The 15,432-nt window shown below is 41.5% G+C and overlaps 1 protein-coding gene across 1 annotated transcript; it reads right to left on the bottom strand.

The window, feature by feature from the left end:
- Positions 1 to 1,584: 1,584 nt before the first annotated feature.
- LOC129723418 (segmentation protein Runt) lies at positions 1,585 to 6,026 on the bottom strand. Its single transcript, XM_055677627.1, has 3 exons — positions 5,108 to 6,026; positions 4,258 to 4,449; positions 1,585 to 2,874 (listed from the first exon to the last, which is right to left on the bottom strand). Exons 1-3 carry the CDS (start codon positions 5,568 to 5,570, stop codon positions 2,159 to 2,161), a joined length of 1,371 nt encoding a protein of 456 aa, XP_055533602.1. The 5' UTR covers positions 5,571 to 6,026; the 3' UTR covers positions 1,585 to 2,158.
- Positions 6,027 to 15,432: the final 9,406 nt, after the last annotated feature.

Consider the following 15,432-nt stretch of genomic DNA (forward strand, 5'->3'; position numbering starts at 1 on the left):
GCAGTGATTGGAATAGAATCTCAGGGGTAAGGAACAACCTACGAAACTATTTATTTTTTAGTATGGTGTAATGACAAGAGAAGAAGCATCATGCAAACATTCGTAGGTTATTCTCAATCCATGAGATTCTATTTTAATCACTGCCGAAAATACCCTTGTTTACCCTTGTTGTGAAAATAATTAGGTGTCAGAATGAAAAATGTTCGTTTCGATACGCTCGCTTAATTTACGTAGAATTCGCGTTTTACGTTGTTTGTATGAACCATTTTTTTTTTTGAAAAAGGTTTTCATTGATTTGTAGTTTATTTGAGTATTTTTTTTTTCTCGAATTGTAAGCTTATGAAGATCAACTTTTCCTGCGCTTCCTGCCAAAAGGATCGAGGGAGTTTCGGTGGTGTTGGTGCTGAAATGAAGATTGATGGAGAACGGTTGGAAGTGGTTGATGAATTCGCGCTATACAAACATGCTAATATAGTGAAGGTAGTACAGTGTGCTTGGGTGGCTGGGCATGTAGCCAAAATGCCTGAAGAATGAGCCACCAAAACTATCTTAAGCAGAAAACCAGGAAGAGGCCGTCAACACCGTGGTAGGCCTCGCACTCGGTTGAAGAAGATGCACGATCTGCTGGTCTACGAGGTGCCTTGAGAACGGCTGCTCAAAACAGAATGAGCTTGACATCTCCAATTCTTTCGGTGCTAGACCGACAAACGGTCCGTCGGTCAACAAAGTAAAGTAAGTAATTAATTGATCAACTTTTAAAACAACTCCGACTTCAAGATATTTTGAAATTAGGTTTGGAAAATTGGAATTTTTTTATGAAAATACAGATATTTTGTACGTTTGTGATTCACATGTCTGTGAATCAAGATATAAACTACAGGAGATAATTTATTATTCGACAGTGTTAGGAGAAACTTGAATCTTTTCTCCCGTTTAAAAAATATTTCGAAAATATCTGTAAATGTCAAAATTTATTCGGTTTAGCTTCAATGACTAAATGTAATACTTCTAATACGGTTTTTATCTATGTGTGTCGAATTTAAAGGCAGAATAAATTACAACTTTAATTACAGCTAAATTCCAGCCAGCGAGTACAGAGTTCGTTATTTCTCGGGTTGCCGCAGTCACTTCGGTTCGACCATGTCAAAACGTCAACATACCACCGAAGAAGAACAAGAAGCAGAACAAGAGGGTGAGCCTTTATTAACAGAAGAGTTGTCAAACCGTGATTTCGATGCGATACAGTGTAGTGTATACAGAGAGTTCCGCGGTAATCACCGTCATTTTTCCTGCTGTGCGCGCTTGCCATTATGTTTTGTTTCCTTGGCAAGCTTACGAGCAAAAACGGTTAGCCAGGCAGGAAAAAGAGAGGCACGCTAGTGTAAATATTAAAGGGCCGAACGTCGTCGTTACCGTGTGCTGTTTCGATTGAAAAAGAGGCGAGAATCCGACCAACGAAAAAGGGAATGTATGATTTATAGATGTGCGGAAATTGTTTGCTCGAGGGTACAATTCCCGCTGAACCTGATCCTGGCGGAGAAGGGACATCTGTGATAAATGGATCGCTAGTAAAATAGTCGTGCGTTTTCAATTTTGATGTTTTATGATAAATCTTTTATTTTCCACGATTGACAAAATCCAGTGTCCGTCTCAATTTTATACCACTTTGTACTCTATAAAAATGTACCTGTTTCTTGCTTTGTTGGCTAAACTAAAAGGTAAAATAAAATAGGAATCTCTAGGTAACTAGTTCTATGTACAATACAGATAGGATAGAGGCAGGCGTGCAGAAGGAAATAAAAACGATTTTTGGCGAGTCTATCACAACTCTAATTACCGATTTTCAACGGAAAACATTTCGAACGAGAGCTTGACCCTTTTTCTGTACAGATTTGATTGATCTTATTATAACCTCAAGTATAAAAGAAAATCTTTGAATGTGTAAGTGTGCTACTGCCATTCTGCATGTCTGACGCTAAATACTCACAATGTCTGTCGCTATTTACAACCGTTTCTAAAGTCTAACTGCTAACATCACCGATTATCATTAACATTAATATCACCAGATCTGAACTAATTAGTCTATAAAGCGCTACTTCCCCCGCCGGCAGGACGCAGCCTTGATCGCCGCAGCCACTTGGTGGAATAGTAGGTACTCTCAATAGGGTCGCCACACGGTTTTGGCCGATTGTTTCAGGATAATGTTGGGCGAGGAAAGTTTGGTGCTTTCCGGCGAGCTCGGTTCACTCGGTGCGATTTCGTGCAGTTGAGGCTTCTTTGAGGAGGGCGCTTTGAGGTCGCAGCGCGTCTTCGGTGAGCTGGTGGTTGAATCGGGCGTTTCTGATTTGAGCGGAGCGTTCAGTGCATCCGAGCTGGTGTCGGCCGAGGAAGTTGGAAGTGGTCGCAAGATCGGTACGAAGGCAGACTTGACGACATCGATGTGTTCGTCGTCGGATTCCTCGGCGGACGATTGGTCACCGGTGGAGTTGAGCTCCAGCGGGGAGCTGATTTTGGTTTGTGATTGGTTTAGCGTGGATGGTGGGGAAGAGTTGGAATTACGGGAGGAGGCTGGCGAGAGGCGTGATGAAGAGATGAAGTCGTTGGGTGGGATGGCAATAGTGGCGGCTAGCTGGTGAGGGCCGGTGCGAAGGCCGTTGGCACGGAGTGGTGAAATGTCGTAAGGCAGGAATGGAGATTTCAGGTGCATATCTGCGTGGGGCCCGAAAGGAAACTGCGACAGGTAGGTAGCGCCATTCGGCAGAACTGGCCCGTTGGGAAGTCCTGTTTGGCCGGCAGAAAGTGGTAGAAATTCTGCCGGCGGTGTGGGCAGCATCGGTCCAGTTGTTCCGTTAGTCGTCGGTAACGTTGGAGATCCTTTAGAGAAAAAAAAAAGGAAAGCAAAAAATTAGGAACAATCGTAATCTTCTGTCATTGCTGGATGGGTGAGCAATTGCACCGTTGCCAAGAGAGATTAAGCGCATAAAGTGTGACAGGGAGCGTTCCTTTTACTTCGGGCATTCGTTCAGTGTATTGCCAGATACAGATACACACACACGTACACCGTGATCGGATTATAGCGGAAGTAACAAAGGGGCGTCCCGGAAAACAAGAGACATTCGACAGTAGCTCGATAGGGACCGGAGTGTGCAGCAAAAAATCAATCCCCTACGAATTGATTTTTATATGCAATTTTAATTCCTCAGCATTGGCCACTCGCGCTGCCCGGCATAACTGTTTTTTCATCCTCCACCCTGCACTGACAGTGTGTCCTTTCACTGCCACTCGACCGTGGCGCTTCATCGAAGCAGAAAATTTCGGTCCCCGCGATGACTGTGTGTGCAGTAAGCTTTCGGATTTCGGGTTACTCGTAGCTCAAAAAAAGTAGGTATACTTTCCACAAAATTTTATGCAATCCAAAACCGACAATTTTCCATTTTCATTGTAATTTAAAATTAATTGAGTTTTTCTCTGTACCACTGTTTCTCGCTTCGGAAAGGGAGTTGCCCAGAAATCAACTAAGCAATCAACCAACCGAAGATGACCAATGGAACAACAGCGGCGCGAAAAACTGGCGACTGGCCAAAAAATATGGCAGCACGAACGATTGCAAAAAAAAAGCGTGAAAAAATCCATTTATCCTATTAAACAACTAAGCTTTGCACTAACAGTTAAAATGCATTTCCGTGCAAATGCAGCACATAAAAAAAGAACACACAGTACATGCACTTTGGGTTGGATCGGGCAACGGTGTCGGTGGTGTCAAGTGGTAGCCGGGTCGCTGTTGGTCGCTTGATGTGTGCTAAGCGGCGTACCAAAATCGTCACCACCAACGGTGGCCAACCGCGCCAGGAGACAGCGAAAGTCCGGCCGCGATTGGAAATTGTGTGTGGTTAGGCTTCTGCTGGTTGCTCGGCTCCGGGAGCTCCGGGAGCACTCGATGTTTAATAATCCGAAATCAATAAAGTGGTCTGTGCTGTGTCCTGTGTCACGACGGATTACGCGAGCTGGCTACACCGAGTTGGTCCATGGTCGAAAAGTGGTCCGAATTGGATCGGTTTTTTTCGATGCTCGGTTGCATTAGAAGGGGATCAAAAGCGTAGTAGTTAGAATGTCACGCGTGGCCAAAATTGCTATATTTTAATAGCCCCGTCGTCGTAGGGAGTAAGGGAATCGTCTATTCGCTGTGTCTATGGCGTACTTAATCCTCTCTTCTTGGGCTTTTTTCGTTGCAAACAAAACTCAAGTATGGACACTTACCTTTTCCTACGCCTATTCCGGCCGGATTTGTTTGACCTGGCGCTTGTGGTGGTTGTTGTTGCTGTTGCTGGGCCTGTAGCTGTTGCTGTTGACGGAAGTAATCAGACCACGCGTAGTTCATGTAGGCCGCATCCAGCCATCCCGCGTTCAGCATGAAGGGATTGAATGCTCCTGGGTGACCGTACGCAAAATCTGCAAATACAAATTAGAGAAGGAAACAAAAATGGTAAATTCTCTACTTTCGATTGAAGAACAACGAAAAAAAAACATGCTGCGCCCGACCGAATATCAAAGGAAAAACGGAAAATTCGTTGGTGGTAGCATCCCTAACAAGGCTGAAAGACATTCCGGCGAGCGGCGAAAGTCGAATAGTAAGTTGAGATGTGTGAAATTCAAATATTTACAAAGTCAAGAATCTTCTACTACCGCCAGCCGTTATGTACGATTTTTTTTCTCCCGCTTTGAGGAATATGGCACGGCATCGGGGGGCGGAATACTCATGTTTAAATCATCAAAGAGATGAACTTCCTGTCTTTTGTTTCGAGCGGGGAGCTTGCGCTAGCAGCAGCTCGGTTAGGCGTGCATAGACTCAATTTCAGGCGATTAATTTTTAATGCGGCTATTTATGCTCGCAACATATGGTTTGATTGTAACGTAAATAGCCTAGCATAACAAAACATGAACCAGCGTCGTTGTCAGGAACTGGCGCCTAAACATTCAAACAAAATCAATCTTTTTATTGCTACGAATTTTATCGAAAATCTGGCGCCCCATGCATAAGGAACGGATCGTAAAACAACAATCAATACGAGGCTAATCAAAGTTAGCACAGATGTTCCAATAAACTTACTTTGCTTTGATCGTGGCTCCCGAGGTCCGTCGACGGTCACTTTGATTGCTTTGGTATAGGTGGCTACTTGGCTAGGGTAGGAGCTGATGATGATGGTGATCGAGAACGATTTTCCTCGACCTGATCGTCCCACAAAACGCAGATCGTTGAATTTGGCTACCTGGTTCTTCATTACCGCTGTAGCGTTCCGCAGTTCGCCGTGATAGTTTTCATCATTTCCGGCTTTAATGGTAACCAGGGTACCATCCTGGATATCATCCAGGGCAATCACTTTGAAGGCACACGGCAAGCTCTTGTTGGAGCGCCAGTGCGTGGGAAGAGCCGAACAGAGGACCGCCGGTGATCCTGTTTGTACCAGCTCGCCGTGGTACTCCTGCAGCATGTCGTGCAGATTCGAGAACATATCAGTCATGTTTTTGGAGACCGGAGGACTTTGGCACTCGCTGCTAGCCGGAAGATGCATCTGCGCGTCACTAGGAATTCACTACTCGGATTCTCACCGACGTATCTTCAGATAATGCCGTTACCAGTTACTGCTTCCCTTCTATTTCACTAGGAAACCCCGTTAGGGATGCTTCAGTCCATTAATGGTATTCGCCTTCACTTTTCTCACTACAAGTCGCGCTGCGTACGCATAAAATTACTATCTTACAACCGTTACGCGTGTTCTCCTATCACAAGACTAGCGCGTAAATAAACCAAATATGCACAAGCGTGGCTGCTTCACCCCACGTAAAACCGTATCCAGTCCGAATCAACACGTTATCAAAAAGGAAGTTATCCAACACCTCTGCGAGCCGATTCCGAGCGCACTTTCTTACAACAAATCTCAACACTTCGGAAACCGAGCACGTTACTCTAGAGCTCAGGACATGTAATTCACACAATGTCTCAGATGGGACTGTTTTTAAAAACTGCTCACCGATTCCTCCCCGGTTCTGTCCGGTGGTGTGTCGAATGACGCGAACCTCACAACCGCTGCGTGTTGCCGCCCGTATCTCTGTGTGTGTGCGCCCAAATCTACACTTTTTCTGCGTCCAGCTTTTCGCTTTTTTTCCTCCCCTCACTCGCTCTCGCTCGCAAAGCTTCACGCGCCGAACGGTCAACAAACCAAAAACCGTTCGTTTACTCGCTCGATCGTTCGCTCACTCACTCGTTCTCTCTCTCGCCCTCTCTGGTTCGAATGTTTATATTTTCCACAACACTGCCGTCACAGTCCTCTGGCGCAGTCAGCAACAGCGGCGGTGGTGAAAAAAGAATCGTTCATGCATTTCACGTTCTTTTTTTTTCATTTAATTTTCCAACAACTACATGCGAAGACAGGCACCACATTTTTCTCTTTCGCTCGCAGTTCGGTTAGGAAATTCGCTCTCTTTGGCAGCCCATTGTTTCCCCCACCCTTCGTTTTGGCTTTTCCTCTTCGCACGATCTTCACGTGAGTGTCTCGGCGACCAAAAAGGATCAAGACGGAACCGCACTGCGGCTGTGTGTGCAAAATAGCTTTTTTTCTTCTCACACACAGTGACAGCAAGGAGCAAGCTGCCCGTTCTAGGGGACGGGAACAGCAGGAGGTCCTGCAGCATACGGAAGCTTTCCTCCTCTTCTTGATCTATGAACTGTTTGTTGTGTTTAGCGTAAGAGGATGGGATGGGACGTGCAACGCATAAGCGAAGGAACAACAAACAAGAAGGACGATTATCAAGTGGCCGTCCTTGAAGCTGCTGAAACGAGAAAGATGCGATCGGGTAGAGATTGGATTGAACGATCGGAGGTGTTAATAACTGGCATGGTCGCTCCTAGCCGGTCATTGTAAGTGGAAACATCTTAATTAGCCAGCGCTCGATGGCACGCTGCATTCGTACGACAACCGTACGGGAGGCATACCGTCGCTAAATGTATGTATCCTTGAATGCGGTGTAGCTCTAACAGCCTGCCAGTGGACAACCTTGGATTTAAATATATGGTTTGTACTTAAGGCTTTTTTGGTGTTTCGAGGTTGCAGTAACGGTTGTGAAGAAAAGCTGACTTTAACCATTGAAACTGTTACCATTCACGGTAAGCAAAAAGGAAATCTTATCATCTGCTTTCGGAAGGCGTTAGGTTTGGTTCGATTAATGTTAGCTCATACAATTCAATTTATCGTAGAGATAAATTGATTTCGAAGCTTGACTACTTTGCGTAAATATAGTTAGGCTCGTAAAAAGCAATAAACATTTATGAACACAAAAAAAAAGAAAAAAAAATCGTCAAATACCCATATTATTCAAATTTTAGAAAAAAAAACATCAGTTTTTTTAAGTGATCCAGTCAAAAAGTTAAATGCTAAAGTAATTACTTTGAATATACCAATTATGAAGATATTTTTCTTGAATTTTAGTAGGATTAAAATGGGTGCTTTCGAGTGCTTCAGTTTCTGTGTAAAAACTGATATTCAATGAATTCAGTAAAAAGAAAATCCCTCCATTCAATCAATCAATTAACGATGAATTATCTGTTCTCTGATCTGAAACTAAAAGACTCATTACTTGGAGAGAATAGCGCTGGTCAACAAACTGAAAAAATGTGCATTCCAAAGGCTCAGACTGGAAAAAATAGAAGATTATAACTAGTCAATCATTCCTATGAGTTTTAGATTACGATCTATTCTATATACTATTTTGTTTTACAAAATAATACAAACTAGATCAAGATAAAAAAAAACAAGATAAAAAAAAATCAATATTATTAAAAATAAAATAATTTCTACGGTTGATTCATAATACTTACTGTTGCGATTTTATCACGATCAAAAACATCTTCCTGTGGATCCAACGAAACTGTGGACTTGGTGAAATGATACAAATCAATATTTTTCGCTAGATTTCAATGTTATTCAACAAATATACTAACCTGCATCATTTCCTCGAATGCACAGCCTCGCTAGATTCACCGCAAAGTGTTTCTTTGACCAAGATAAAATCGAAACGGCAATGTATACACGTTCTTTTCTTTAGAATAATTTAGGATTTAGCGATTTTTTGGGGGGTAAATGGAATGGAATTTTCCAACCGAAAAATGCAGTTACCGATCGGTAGCCGCTAACCGCTAAACGTAGTAAGCAAAATCTTCGAGAATCGCTTTTAATTCATTTTTATTATGTACACTAAAAACGTGTTTTATTCGTGGACTACATGGTGCGTTCTAAAACCACGAGTAATTCTGACATGTAAAACATTGTGTAAATTCCTAAATCTGCGTGAAAAAAATCACGTGTGAATAGTTTTAATTCTTGTTTGTTGAATACTTTCGAAAAAGACTATTTTAGTCTTTGCGAATAAAACGACAAAAGCAAAATAAGCAAAAGAAAAAATTTGTCTTGAAAAGAGTTTAGCTTCTTAGCCATTCTTGTGAATTTTGGTGCCCGTAGCAAATGTAAAAGTGTGTCAGAAGGCCGCAGAGTAATTGCTCGCAGAGTTCGTCGCTTCAACGTTTTCTTACAGGAAAACTCATTTATATCTCCGAATAGATTATTTTTGCTAGGGGTAGAAAAATTCACAGGAATTATTAGAAAAAAATAATCTTTCATTTTCTTCCAGTTTGAACAATAGGTAGGTCAAAACTTGTGTTAACCAGTGTAATTCAAAGGATGGAAATAACTGATTCATTAGACGAAACTTTTGGCAGTCAATCTTTAATCATTCATTTCAGTGAATCCTCTTTTGTTCCTGGAGGATTAAGAGTAACTTGCGGAAAGGCGTACTTTCATGGAGTATGTCGAAAAGCAGATATATTTTGAATGTTGTTTGCCAGGAACATTATGATTTGAAATTGATATTTAAATCTTGTTGCATCATTGGAATATGAGTGTTTTTTAACACCTGAAGTTGTAACAATGCCTAAAAACTTAACTCTTGAGTAGTAAGGGGGAAAATGACGCACGGAGCATGAGTACACACTGGCCTTTTCGAAACATACGAGCAAAATAACTGGCGCATCTTATGAATTTGCAACATTATAACGTCAGTTAATCACACATGTAAACACGTAAGATTCCGTTTCAAATGGTGCGAAGTTATGGGGAAAGTTGTGCTTTGAGCTGTTATTAACAATTTTTCTTAGTTTTGGGAACTACGATTCTCTTATTCGGAAACTGCAGAAACTCGAAAACAACAGAACCTAAAAAACTCTTAAATAATTGCAGTTTGTAGGGTGAATTTGTTTTGCTAAATATATTTTGGTGTTAGTCATAAAAATCAAACCAATTGAAAAATTCATTGTGGGGAAAAAGTACACATATACCGCAGGGCAGAAGTACGCACGTGTAACCGTAACGAAAAACTGTGCTTAAGGTCAAATACCATACCCATACCAGACCCAGTAGGGTGGGGAATAGTGATTGAATTTCCAGAACCAAGTTTTTCTGGTTCCTTTTGGGGTCTCAAACAACCCTAAACTTACCTGAAGTCGATTGGTTTTGTCTCCGCTTGGCGCATTGCATTTCAAATTTGTATGAAAATTCATATGGGAAAACCTAGCTTATTGCATTTACCTTTCTAGAGAGCTGAATAATGCTCTAATAATGCACTACATTATGTTAAAGTATAGTATTTTATAGCCTAAAAACTTTGCAAAAGACACTGAAGAGCTAGAATGTCCCTAAGAAAAGCTATAGCTGTTCAAAGTTGAGTGTGTCGATTAAAATGCAGAAAATCTTGTTTTCAGCCAACATTACCAATGTACCGGCGTCAATAAGATTGCCATCAGAAGTAACCTGTCGTAACGAGTTTATATACTCAGCTGAATCAAGCAAACAAATTTAGGTCGATATTCTAGGCGTAAATAGAATCTACACAGTGTTTCAGAGGTTACTTCTGATGGACATCTGACTGACGCCGGTACACTGGCAGTGTTGGCAGAAAAAATGATTTGCAACATAAATTTCAACATACTCAACTTTGAACAGCTCTAGTATTTTTTGGCACACCCTAGCTTTTTAGTGTCTTCGGCCAAGTTGTTAGGCATCAAAAAACCTACCATTTGAAGTCATGAAACCTGTGGTTTGAGTCATTCAGAGATCTTTAGAATAGAAAATGCAAAAAGTTGGTTTTTCCATACAAATCTCCATATAAGTTTAAAATGCAATGCGCCAAGCGGAGACAAAAGCAATCAACTTCCAATAAATTCAGGATTGTTTGGGGTCCCAAATAGAACAAAAAAAATCACAGGAGGGTTGTGTGCAAAGCCACGACCGCAAGGTTGAAGTAGAATACTTTTACACAGCTCTACTTACGGCTGTACATTAACCTACGGTCGGGCGAATCGGTTCGCGCCGCTTTTCGCATTTAGCCTGGTAGAGGCCTAATGCGCACGGCCAACACAATAGAAAGGTGTTTTCACATTGAAAATTAGACACGGCTACTGGAGTAAGTGTTGGCACATGCATCTACCGCTAATACCGCCGCTATCGTACGAAAGCGCGTCGTTTCATGTGGGGAATAATATCAACAACGAAAAATGACGCGCGTCTGAGCACACCCGAACTGTTTCGCCGTGCCGCCTTCATTTACTTCCTTATAACATCGGCCTCAGGGAAGTACCGGCTGCACCTACCGCTGAGGCTGTTGCCATACTGCTACTGGTACCCAAAGCTATAAACTCTTTAAATTAAGTGTTTTATTTGTCCTCTAAAGAACAATTGTTCAATTCCATATCGGATATAATGCAATCGCATCTCTGTAATATTACCGGTAGAATTATTCTTCTGAACAAAATGAACCAACTTTTCCATTAGAGGAAGTGCCGGCAGATGTACAGCAAAAATCTCGCCCGATCGCTCGTGTTGGCGTTCAGCCTGGCAGAGGCCTGAGACGTGGTGACCAACCACAGAACAAGTGATTAGTTTAATTAGAAGACAGCCACAAGCGCAACCCGCTGCTACCCTCTGTTACTCCTGAGTGCTGATATCTGCTGCTACTGCTGTCAACGTTGTGGACGGTCCATCCAGCTCACCATCCGACTGATGGATGTAGCTAGTTTTCCCAGAAACACTCTTTTATAGCCGAAGGGTGCTACGAAATAGGCCACGCCTTTCTGTTCAGTTTTACCATTTTCTAATGATCTTCAGACGAATTATTCCACAATTCGCATTTGATTTTTGTATCCAGCGAATAAACACCGATGGTGCTCTCACACACGCAACGATTTTAGCTCTAACCGTATTGCGGCTTGTAACATCAAGCGATTTCGTTTGCTCGCTGTTGCGTGCTGCATCATGTTGCAACTTGGCAGCTGGGAGACGACGAAATTCTGTTCATGGTGATTGATTGAATCGACTTCATATTAGCTCTGCATAGTCGAGCTAACTGCTTTTGTGAATGGGTTCTAACAGGGCAGTTTGTTATTCAAAATCAGTTATGCTGATCACAGCCTTTGCGCTGACTCCACAGTGGGGAGTTAACTCAATAAAGTAAAAATTAGACAACTACACCAGAATTTGATTGCATCCCGCACAAAATGTCTGCTTGTGTTGATGCCAGAAAATTATTAACCTTCAATTATTTGTTTATTTGCCTTGAAAAAGGCATTTTACGGTTCAAAATCGGTTGCTGATCGCAACCGCTGCCCTAACAGTGGGGAATTAAGATTCACGGACAACATGCACTGTGGAAGCTATTTCACATTCAGTAAATTAGACGGGTGCGACAGAGTTAAATTGCTAGGATCCAACACAATTGTGGCAATCTTCATGCTGCCCCAACACGGGGGGAATAATGACAGTCTGGCGACACACGCTGAGAGGAGCCGCGCTGCTCCTGAGACGTGGTGAACAACCACAGGGCTAATGCTGCTGCTGCTAAGGAAGGACGACTGCTGTTGTCGCTGTCTAGAACTATTATGAGCGGCTTCGGCTGTAACAGGCTCTTATATAGGCCAAATAGCATGTTTTCAATTGCAAGGTATATGATTCTGTCGACCGTGCTTGGGAAGCAATCATATAACGACCAATCAGAGGTCGAATTTTTCGTTTTGACAAGGCTTGACTATTTTCAATAGTATAATAGTGTGAATAATAAGATTACAATTATCTTCTTTTGGGAAGAATCTTAGAAGATTTTCCAACCTGTTGCTACAAAAAAGCAAGGAAATCCATCGAATACTAACCGATTTATTAGCATTTGAAATTGGACATATTTTTCACTTTTTTCGGTTTTAGATTTTCATTTCACATCCCTATGTAGCCGAACTTCCTGAGAGAAGTATTCTACTTCAAAAACTTGGTTTTGGCTTTCTGCTATCAAGTTTCGTTTTTTCCATATAACGATTCCCCACCGTAATACCCAGAGAGAGGAAAATGGCCCAGGCGCCATTTTAAATTCCAACATGGCGACGTCCAGTTTCTAGAAAACGTACTAAAAGGGTCGAATACTCCCTAGTATGTGTCTTTCTGTAATTGAGAAGATGCCTAGAGGCTGGCAAACAACCCCAGCTACCACTGAGGATGCCGAAAAGGCGACTTCCGGTTTCTGGAGAACAACCAAATGTGACCAAATACCAGGCAATATGGGTATTTCTGAAATCGGGATGCGCCCTGAGGCCATTAAATGATCCCAGACACCATTGTGGATTCCAAGATGGCGACTTCCGATTTCTCGGAAACAACCTAAAATGGTCGGGTACCCCCCCGTATGTGTATTTCTGAAATTAAAATGATGCTCTGAGACCGGAAATCGACTTCAGATGCTATTTTCAAAGGCTAGATGCTGACTTCCGGGTCGTATGGAGTCTTTTTCAGGTCTCTTGGCATCATTTTGCTAATTCGGTTAATTTTGGATATATTTCGGAAACCGAAAGTCACCTTCTTGAAGTCAAGAAACGCGCTTGGAGTTGATTTCTGGTATCTTTGCACTATCCCGATCCCTGAAATACCGTTTGCGGTCACTGGACTTCATCCCGGTTCCGAAAATACCCATATTGGATGGTATTTGACCTTGTTTCATTTAATTTAAAAAAATTTGGCCTCTAGAAGCCTCAATGGAATATATTCCGGAAGGTATATTTTCGAGGCATATCACCAAGATACCAAAAATTCTGTTCAAATATTTATAAAATCCCCCAGTTTCGGAACATATCGTCGGAAAACCGGATTTCCAGGGTTGAGAAAATCGTTTCGGGGCACCGCTCTAACGCAGCTGAAAAGAATCGGTACATAATTAGCAAAAAGGATTAACTTCATTAAGAATATCAATGAATTTACTGTTCGTACGTTGCGAACTTTTGCCTCGCATGCGGGGTAGAAGTTCGAATTGGAGTATTTTTTTTCCAAAAAGTGAAATTCTCATGGTGCAAAAAAATTCAAAAATCTCTGTTAATACGTTTTAGAGACAAAAGGTTCATGTACCGCTTGAAAACAAAATCGGATTTAATGATAATTTGTTGCAATAGTTCTGTTGCAAAAAAACAATTAAGTGCGTACTTTTACCCCTCACTACTCCAAACCTGTAGCTTAAATTTCCCATCCTGAATTTTTAATCAAAAGTTTTTAATTAGTACCAAGTTTACCTAAAAAATAAATTTCAAGGTAAAATTCAATTTTGTTGTATAAGTTTAAAATTTAATGTTTATTTTCTGATTTTCTATATTTAAATATAAGTTAACTAAAGAAAGATACATTTAGGAGTTAATCATTATAAGCGTTTTAATTAGAAACATCTATCTGAGTCTTTCAAAATTATTTGAATTCTACTATTATGAAAAATGTTTCATGGTTTTTTTTCAAAAATTAGCCTTCAATAACAGATTTGTCTTTCATAAATCCATCTTGAACTTTTTAAAATTCTGCTATAGCTTCAAGCTTTTGTAAAAATCAAAATAAGAAAAAAATCTTATCTTCTTTATTAAGTTAAGACTTAGTTTATTTGTTTATATATTTTTAGTTACCTCTGAAAAACAAATTTTTCCATGGTGTATGTTTTTGTGGAGCATTAACAGTCTTCTCAAATTCTTTCTCATACAGTTTTTTTGTATAACCAAAGGTTTTGAGCTATATTGTAGAGATGGTCGGGTTTGGCTTTTTTCAAAACCGTACCCGACCCGTACCCGAATTTTTTTTCCGGTTGTAATCCGAACCCGACCCGAACCCGGAACTTTTATCAATATGCTTATTTGATATAGTCAGATTTCGAATTTTCAAACTCAAACCCGACATTTTTAAACCTGAACCCGACCCGAACCCGAAATTTGTTTTTCACCAAACCCGAACCCGACACTTTCAAAAAATATAAAAACCCGAACCCGACCATCTCTACTATATTGCCTTGTATAAATCATATGCCAAAATACATGCACCGCTTTAGAAAAATACTCTTGAGTCTAAAAAGTGCGTGGATGCGGAAGAGACTGCTGAGTACGTCTTCTTCGTATGCCTGCGTTTTGTACGTGCGAGGAGCGACATGATGGCAGTGAGCGGGCCAAGCACTGCTCCGGAGAATCTAGTCCGTAAGATGTGCGACGACCCTGATACCTGGAACGCGGTTTGCGCAGCCACCTTTCAGATTGTCCTGGAGCTGCAACGTGTGTGGCGGGTCAACCACCAACACGCCAGTGGTACACACTCAATTTATCTTGGCAAACTTCCTAACAGCTGAACGAACTCGGCGAATTCAGTGCGGATGTCAGCAATATATTTCGACGAACATTCGGCAAATATATCGATCTACCGTAAACCAGCAAGCATTGACATTTGATTTACCGATGTTCCCGATGAAAATGTTACCGAAAACTTGTAAAACATTTCGCTGAATTTATCAGCTGTTGAGTTCTCGGCAATAAAACCTAAGTGTGTAGCTAATTGCCAATCTCTAGGTAGTTAGCTAGGAGGTTATAAGAGTAAAAAGCGTAGATGAAGCACAAAACGCCACTTCCCGACGTAATACTTAACCGTCGTTCGGGAAAAAGAAGGGCTGAGTACACTCGGACGGTGTACGAGCGGAACCGGCTTGGATGAGATATAGAAAACTTTGAAAGAGATAAAAAACCACAAAACAACTGGAAAGAGCGCCATCATTGATTCAATGAAGGTACTTCGCCAAATATTTTGATCCAAAAGAGTGTTACGCCGAGTGAAAGACATGGCAAACTAACAAAATCTGTTTTTTGCTGGCTGAATTATTGTCAAGTACTCCGCGAAGCACGATTCAATGACTTCAAGCTATCTAAACATATAAAAATGTCAAAAAAAAATTAGTCTGGTCCTTATAGACGTGGAACTTTTTGAAGTCGAGAAAGGTGACTAGGATAGTTCGAGACCCCTCCGTCTAGTTGAAGGAAGGGCTTCCGCACAGACATAA

The sequence above is a fragment of the Wyeomyia smithii genome, chromosome 1, assembly GCF_029784165.1.
Source record: "Wyeomyia smithii strain HCP4-BCI-WySm-NY-G18 chromosome 1, ASM2978416v1, whole genome shotgun sequence".
Lineage (NCBI taxonomy): Eukaryota > Metazoa > Arthropoda > Insecta > Diptera > Culicidae > Wyeomyia > Wyeomyia smithii.

Bases quoted from the DNA above. Each gene is read 5' to 3' on its own strand.
- LOC129723418 (XM_055677627.1), bottom strand. From the start codon at position 5,570: ATGCATCTTCCGGCTAGCAGCGAGTGCCAAAGTCCTCCGGTCTCCAAA. The intron at 4,450-5,107 runs GTAAGTTTATTG...TTGTATTTGCAG, and splicing joins GGAGCCACGATCAAAGCAAA to ATTTTGCGTACGGTCACCCA. The intron at 2,875-4,257 runs GTAAGTGTCCAT...TTTTCTCTAAAG, and splicing joins CGGAATAGGCGTAGGAAAAG to GATCTCCAACGTTACCGACG.